An 8,739-nucleotide genomic window follows, 5' to 3' on the forward strand; every position below is an offset into this window, starting at 1 on the left:
GCGATGATGGGCTCAAGTATAGCAGGGATTGTGGGGCTGGCGCGGGATCGGGCAGTGTTTCGTTCTGCTGTGCATGGGTTCGCTATGAGTCGGAAACGACTCGACGGCACTTAACAACAACAACAACAACAAAGAAAATTAATGCATCTGCTCACCAAAATAAAAAAGAAAATCATAAAATCTCAATAAGCCTAAATCAACAGCCACAAAGGAGTTGATAAGAAAATCTGTAAACAAAATGAACAGGAAAATATATTGAACAAAGAAACCATCAATTACACACACACACACACACACACAGCAAAATGACCACCGTAAATTCAAACCTATCAAGAATTACACCATGGCAGTAAGTTTGGTTTGGAGTTTTTAAGATATATATATATACTAAAAAACTGACTGTTATCAAGCCGATTCTGACTCATAGCAAGCCTCATTGGATTTCCAAGCCTGTAAGTCTTTACCAAAGTAGACTGCCTCGCCTTTCTTCCATGGTGTGCCTGGTGGGTTTGAACCACTGACATTTTTGGTTAGCAGCCAAATTCCTTAACCACTGTACCACCAGAGCTCATGCATGTGTCTGTGTGTGTGTGTGTGTTTTCTCCTTGCTCAATCATTTTACCAAGAGAGAAACCCAACAATTTCCTGCTTGAGGCATATAAGACAGGTTGGAAGCCAAGCAACAAAAGTGGACCAGAGAGTCCACTGAACCAACACACAGTATGCAGGCACTCACTGTTTTCAGTATAGGGTCTCATTTCTGTCCACAGCTGTGCATGAAGCCCCTGACTCTAGAGCTTCTCTAGTTCAAGCTTTCTACAGCTATGCTGTTCCAATATGGTAGCCATTAGTCACATGAGGCTATTTAAATTTAATTAAACCTAAATAAGACTAAAAAGTCAATGCCTCTGTCACACTCTTTACTTTCAAGTGTTCAATAGCCACTTGTGGCTTATATATTGGACAGTGCAGACACAGAATGTTTCCATCACTTCCAAAAAGTTCTAACTGACAGTGATGCTCTAAAGAGTAAAACTTCAGTCTTCTGCTGAGACATGGAGGGACAGGCACTTGGCTGCTGAGCCGAGAGAGGAAATCTGAGGTTCTGTCTATTCCTTAAAGTCAACTCCAGTCTTCTTTCTGCTGAACCAAGGGAGGTAAAATCAAGCAGCTGCTGGGTAAGAGCATGGCTCTGAGGATATAGACGCTCCTCAGACCTGTGCTATCCAATATGGTAGCAGCTAGCCACATGTACCAATTTAAATGTAACTTACTCAAAGTAAATAAAACAAAAAAGTTAGTCCCCAGTTGCACTAGCTGTACTTCAAGCCCATGTGGCAAGAGGCTACCATTTTGGACAGCACAGATTATAGAACATTTCCATCATCACAGAAAGGTCACTGGACAGCACTTACACATTCCACAACCTTCCTATTTTCAGGACCTCATCCCTATGTTCAGAGTTACCTGGTTCTTCCAATTCCCAACCCAATTCCAGGTTTACATAAACTGACTTACTTCCTTTTGTTCTATCCCATAACATAAAATTTTCACTTTCCTCATTCTGCAAACGCAGCTACTTTCCAGGATCTGTGATAGTTAGATTTTTGTGTCAACTTGGCTAGGCTATGGATCCCAGTGATTTAGCCAAACATTAGACTGGTTGTTTTCTTACAATGTAATGCAATGTAATCAATCAATCAGTTGAAAACGGAATTTTCTTAGGCTGTGTTCTACACCTAAACTTTAAATATAAATATTTTGGCAGAACTCACCCTCTCTCCACTCTTCACTGTTTCTGTCACCTGACCTACAGATCTTGGGACATGAGCCTGAAAAAGTCTCTACTCTGCTGCCTCACCTACAGATTTTAGATTTGTCAGCCCCTACCAATTACGTGAGCCAATCCCTTGAAATATGTCAATATCAATTTCAATCTCTCTATTTTTCTATGTATGTAAGGAACTCTAGTAGCGCTGTGGTTAAAGCATTGGGCTACTAATCAAAAGGTCAGAGATTCAAACCCACCAACCACTCCACTGGAAAAAGATGGGGCAGACTGCTTCCATAAAGATTTACAACCTTGGAAACCCTATGGGGCAGTTCCACTGTGTCCTACAGTGGTGCTGTGAGTCAGAATCAACTCCATGGCCGTAGGTTGTTCTTTTTTTTTTTTTAATGTGTGTGTTGTATATGTGTTACTGTTTCTGCTTGCAGAGGACACTAACATAGGATTCCAACCAGCCTTTGTGTAAATCAGAATAGGCACCTTTTTGGGAATGAGCAGACTACAACTTTGTAGGAAAAAAATGTAGTCATTTCCTCTCCATGTATGCAAACCCTGTGCAGGGCACAAAACTTAGATGTAGACTGCAGGCTGGGATTTCACTGCCATGTGCATCCTTGGCCACACACCCTGTGCAGTGTAAACAGATTTCCTAGTTACCACTATTACACCTGTTTTCCATTTTCAATAATTCTGTTGACATCTCTCCTATTTTGTCCTCTTCTCTTCCATTCTTTTTCCTTATGGGTTTGCATCTTAGTTTATTCCTTTACTATTTTTCAGTGAATTTCATATGGATTTGTTGTTGTGTGTTAGTTGCCATTGAGTCCATTCTGACTTGTGGTGGCATCATGTATGTAGAGCAGAACCACTACACAAGGTTTTCAGGTATGGGCCCTTTTGGAAGCAGATCGTCAAGTCCTACTTCCCAGGCACCTCTGGGTGGGTCTGACCTGCTGACCTTTCAGTCAATAGTCCAGCGTGTCACTATCTCCACCACCCAGGGACATGGATCTAACTTTTATTAAACCAAAAACTTTATTTAGTTTTGTACTTGTTTTTCCTTTCCTTTTTTTTTTTTAAAAAAAAAATCTTAATCTTTCTGCTACAATTCTGTCAGTATGAAGAATGTGCCCCAACCACAAAACAAATTCCAAGTAGATATATACCTGAGTGGGAGCTCTGGTGGTATAGTGCCTAAGGCACTTGACTGCTAAGCAGAAGGCTGGCAGTTCAAACCCACCAGCCACTCCTCGGAAGGAAGATGGGCCAATCTACTTTTGTAGTGAGTGATACTGCCTTGGAAACCCAAGGAGGGGTCGCTATAAGTCAGGTGGAACTCCACAGCACATAACAACAACAACATATACCTGAGTAGGAAATGGGCAGAAAGTGAGATTTCCTAGTCAATCCTTTTAAAATAACACTGACAATCAGAATTATCCAGTTCACAAACAAAAAGCTAATATACATTTTCCAAATCCTATTCTAGAGCTTAAGATAAAACGCTTACCAAAGTGAAAACTTCACTTTTAGAAAAATTCCTTTTAACAATAGTACAGGACCAACTAACTCTCACTCCTGCTGGGTCTGTTTGTTTGTTTGTTTGTTTTTAATTTACCAGCAATGAAGACATATAATTGTGAATGGAAATAAGAAATAAGTACCATATTTTTATTACAAACCTGTGCTGGTGGTACCTGTAGTGGATTGTTATCCAAAATTATTACTTGTAAATGATGCAACTTCCTGTAACAAACTGGAATCTCAATCACTTTGTTACAAGAGAAATCCAGCTTGACTAAGGGAAGATCTCCTAATTCTGTTCAAGAAAGAAAAATACTTAAATTAAATTTTATACAGTCACTCTTTAATTCATGTCAGTAAAAATAATGAAAAACTTACCATCTGGCAACACGTGAAGATTATTTCTTCTTATGTTTAGCTCTCTAAGTGAATGTAATTTTCCCATTTGTTGGGGAAGGACCTGAATCTCATTGCAACTAATATCCTAAGGAAAACAAGAAAATAAATTTATAACAAACTGACAAATAGGGATATATTCTAATTTGGAAATTAAAGCACATTGTTAATGGCGAATAAACCAAATAATAATAATAATAATAATAAGTTACCTATAATGTCATTTTCTGAAGATGGATTATCTGTCAAATTTCTATTTCTATTACACTATGAAGTAACCGGAAGCCCAAGGAGGGGTCGCTATGAGTCGGGGCCGACTCGATGGCACATAACAACAACAACAACATGAAGTAACCCAGCACAGTCAACATAAATTTTTCTGTACTAAAGTTTCAGGTTATAACTTAGTAAACACATAAATCATCCTCTCAAAAATCTCAACTAAAACCAGAAGCAGGGATGGTCCACGTGCTCTTAATGCAGAGGGAAAATAAAAGGCTCATAACTACCAATCGTGATAATTGGTCAATTATAATAGTTGTTTTGAGATGCTGGGTTGGGCATAAAGCTGATAAATAAAAGGATTTACAGTTGTGAGGGGAAAAACAAAAGCCTATGATCAGGATCAATTTAACTAAACTTCCTTCTCCAAAGGGATACTAAATATGAGAGGATACAAGCTCAGAGATTTGATTTGTGGTTTACATCATAATCCAAAAACATTCTAAGATATCTGAATGAGAGCTCCCTCCAGGTAAAGTTAAAATGCAAAGCACTGCTTTACAGGTAAACAATACCAAGCCAAGCTTCTATAATAACAGAATAAAGAACAGCTTAAGTTAACTGTGTTCTCCTCCCCCTGCCCCCTTTCCTATAACCACATCAACAAAAAGGGAAAATCTGCAACAGGTGATCAGGCAGCAGGCATTTCAGACACATTACAAAAGAAATTCAGATTCTACTGCAATAGCCCTCAATTTCCAGTTTTCACTGAAAATGGTATTAGCTTGGAGAGAGAAGAGTGGAGCATACGTTTAGTTTTATCAAAAGTAAAGAAAGGTACCCGGTTACCACTACCAAACATTCTGATCAGGGTCACGATAGCTCCTGATAGAAAGGGATAAAAATGTGGAACAGAACTTCAAATTCTAAAAAAATCCAGATTTATCAGATCCACAGATTGGCAGAATCCCGCAGACTCTTCTCCTGAGATACTCTCCAAACATTGAACCAAACCTATCCCCTGCAGTCAACTTTTAACTAAATAGCCGGTTAGCTCAAAAAGTACAGAATGTCACCCTTGAGTACTGCACTCTTTTAAAACTTATCTATATGAGACCAAAGGACTTCTGGTGGTATAGTGGGCAAAGCATGTGGTTGCTAACCAAAAGGTCAATGGTTCAAACCCACCAGATGCCTGAGGGAGAAAGACAAGGCAGTCTACTCTGGAATGATTTACAGCCTTGGAAACCCTATGGGGAAGCTCTTCTCTGCCCTTTAGGGTTGCTATGGTTTTTGTTTGTTTGTTTTTAATGAGACTACATTGTTATTCTAAAGCAAAGCTGAAAAAGTTCGGGGGAAGTGAGACTAAGTTAATGAAAATAGAACAACTTCAAAAATATTGAAAATGTTCATACAATGGGAAGAGTATAACCAGTATCACAGAATAATACGTGTAAAAATTGTGGAATTAGAACCTGTTTTGCTGTATATAACACACCCACCGCCATAGGAGTTCTGGTGGCGTAGTACCTAAGGCATTTGACTGCTAACCAGAAGCTGGTGGTTCAAACCCACCAGCCACTCCTCGGAAAGAAGCTTGGGCAATATACTTCCATAGTGATACTGCCTCCGAAGCCCAAGGAGAGGTTGCTATGAGTCGGATCCAACTCAAAGGCAATGTGTGTGTGTGTGTGTGTGTGTGTGTGCCATCCAGTTGATTCCGACTCATAAAAACCCCCACTGGGTTTCCAAGGCTATAAATTGTTATGGAAGTAGATTGCCTCATCTTGCTCCCGTGGAGAAGCTGGTGGGTTTGAACTGCCATCCTTCTGGTTAGCAGCCAAATGCCTTGCAGTGTATAGTTTCACCAAAAAACACATTAAAATGTCAAAGAAAATTAGTAACAAGCATCTTAGTTTGATTTTAAGGTTTTTCTTATCCAGGAAACCAAACATTAACCATGAAAAGCCAGATCCAAACTGCAAATGCCTGCCAGGAGCTGCTCTAAAGTAATGTAAATTTGACTTACCCAGCTAGAAAAAGGTAGTACTCAAACCATTACCTCCTAATTTAAATCTCAAAAAGTCTCAAGGCTGCTGGTGGGTGGAGGGCCAAATTATGAGCACCCAAGCCAGTATCAGTTGATCTCAATAAAGGGGTGAAGGGAGGGCTCAGTCAATCACTTTAAGATTAGCAAAAGGTTGATCTTCTATATTTCTCCCTTCTCTTGTTTTCTTCTCTTTATAAACCTCATTGTGCCTAAGCAGGTTCCAGCCGTTTGCTTTTTCTGGAATCAAAATGGTCTCCCTATATGCATACAGAATAACTGCTCAGAATGAACTTTATATTCAACTGTCAGAGAGTTTTGATTGTTTTTAATAAAGGTAAAATCAAAAGAATACTAAACCATGTAGAGAAGAATCCAACAAAGATGTACAGAAAATATACCTTACATACTTAATTCAACTGATTTTTAATGTGTCTTAATTCAACAACACATACTTATCCTAACTATTTGCTAGGCACTGTTCTAGGTGCCGGGAACCCACTAGGCGTTTCACTGGAGAAAGATGAGACAGTCAGCTTCTATACAGATTTACAGCCATGGAAAACATGGAGGCAGTTCTACTCTGTCCTAAAAGGTCACTATGAGTCAGAACTAACTCTGTGGCAGTGGGTTTTAGGTGCTGGGGATACATCAAAGAACAAAACAAAAATTCCTAACCTCATACCGCCTCATACAGCTTACATTCTAGAGAGGGGGGATGTTGTTGTTGTTGTCATGTGTTGTCGAGTCATCTCCAACTCATAGCAACCCCTCCTTGGGTTTCCAAGGCAGTATCACTAGGAAGTAGATTGCCCAATCTTCCTTCCAAGGAGTGGATAGTGGGTTTGAACTGCCAACCTTCTAGTTATCAGTCCAGTGCCTTAGGCACTACACCACCAGAACTCCCCAAGAGGGAGGATAGATTATTTAATATGCAAGAGGGGTGAGCAAATAATCTGAGAAGCTGGACTATATGAAGAGCATGGCATCAGGATTGGAGAAAGACTCACTAACAACCTGCAATATGCAGATGAGAAACAACTTTGCTTGCTGAAAGTGAGGATGACTTGAAGCGCTTACTGATAAAGACTGAAGACTACACTCTGCAGTACAGATTACATCTCAATATAAAGAGAATGAAAATCTTCACAACTGGACCGATAAGCAGCAACACGATAAATGGAGAAAAGATCGAAGTTGTCAAAGACTTCATATTATTTGGTTCTACAACCAACACCAATGGAAGCAGCAGTCAAGACATCAAAAAACGTATTGCATTGGACAAATCTGCTGCAAAAGACCTCTTTCAAGTGCTGAACAGCAAAGATAACTCCTTGAAGACTAAGGTGCGCCTAACCCAGGCCATGGTATTTTCAATCTCCGTATGCATTTGAGAGCTGGACAATGAATAAGGAAGACTGAAGCAGAGTTGATGTTTCTGACCTATGGTGTTGGTGAAGAATACTGAAAGTATCATGAACTGCTAAAAAAACTAACAAATTTGTCCTGGAAGAAGTGCGGCCGGAATGTTCATTGGAAGCTGAGAATGGCCAGACTTCGCCTCACCTACATTCTCTGGAGAAGGAGATCATGCTTGGTAAAGTGGAGGGTCAATGATAAAGGGGAAGGCCCTCAATGAAATGGACTGACACAATGGTTGTAATGATGGGCTCAGGTGTAGCAAGGGTTGTGGGGCTGGCACAGGACCAGGCAGTGTTTCGTTCTGTTGTACATAGGGTCGCTAAGTCAGAGACGACTCGACAGCATCTAATGACAACATTAAAATGGTATTTAATATATTTTTTAAATATTCTACTTAAGTAACAATGCTAGAATCAATCTTAAGAATCTAAATATTAACATTTGATTTATCTGAAAACTATCTCAAGTAATATACTTTAGAACATGGGGTCAAAAGCTGAATTAAAAAATTACAGAGCCACAGAATCTTCAAGTATATTATCTATGAAATCTTTAAAAATATTAACAATGTCCAGGATAAAGAAGATAATGGTCCTCGTTTATTATAAATTTGTTAGATCACATCTGGACTCTTCCATTGAAATCTAAGTACAACATTAAAAGAGACCTTTAAAAAAAGAGAACTTTGTTAGAATAGAAATAACTAAAAAGTCATAGAAAGGAATTAAGGTAACAAGGATATCTAAGGTTAAAAAAAAGGAGGTGGCTTAAAATTTTGGTAAAACAGATAGTAGACATATGTCAGATGACAAATATTTGAAAAGAAGGGAGATTGTCATTATCTATGTTTCACACAGTGGGGCCAGGACCAATACATAGAAGTATCTTGGTTCAAAATAATAAAGACTATTGACAATTTTGCAAAAAAGAATTAGAGCTGCCTCAGACACACAAACACATAGAGCTGTCCATCATTGAAAACATGCAAGTAGGTGTGTCAGAGTCGAAGATATCTTACAACCTCAAAATGCTATAGTTCTAAAATATAACAAGTTGAAGTTCAGGGAAAGGTTCCCTGCATTATAAATGCACATGCACAGATACTCCTTAACAGTTATTAAAGTGTAACTTCACAAGTATTCTTTAATGAATAGAAGAAAAGCATTCCTGAAATTTCTATTCATTACATTCTATTTGCAGATTAATTCTCCACTATAAAACTGTCCCTCCCAATAGAGCCTGGTGGAACCACTGAGACTATGGCCCTTAGCTGCCCTTCAGATCTGGAATTGAACTCACACCTGTGGTTTCCAGCCAAACAAAAGACAGGCATATGAGT

The 8,739-nt window shown here is 39.1% G+C and overlaps 1 protein-coding gene across 1 annotated transcript in view; it reads right to left on the reverse strand.

Annotated features, from left to right (window-relative positions):
- LRCH2 (leucine rich repeats and calponin homology domain containing 2) overlaps nucleotides 1-8,739 on the reverse strand; it is a 134,098-nt gene that overhangs the window by 57,827 nt on the left and 67,532 nt on the right. Inside the window, exons 4-5 of the mRNA XM_007949990.1 lie at nucleotides 3,692-3,797; nucleotides 3,472-3,608 (exon numbers count right to left, since the gene is read on the reverse strand). Coding sequence (XP_007948181.1) covers nucleotides 3,472-3,608; nucleotides 3,692-3,797 — 243 coding nt within the window. The remainder of the gene's footprint in view (nucleotides 1-3,471; nucleotides 3,609-3,691; nucleotides 3,798-8,739) is intronic.

The sequence above is a fragment of the Orycteropus afer genome, unplaced genomic scaffold (assembly GCF_000298275.1).
Source record: "Orycteropus afer afer isolate SDZICR_OR568_19922 unplaced genomic scaffold, OryAfe1.0 scaffold00259, whole genome shotgun sequence".
NCBI lineage: Eukaryota > Metazoa > Chordata > Mammalia > Tubulidentata > Orycteropodidae > Orycteropus > Orycteropus afer.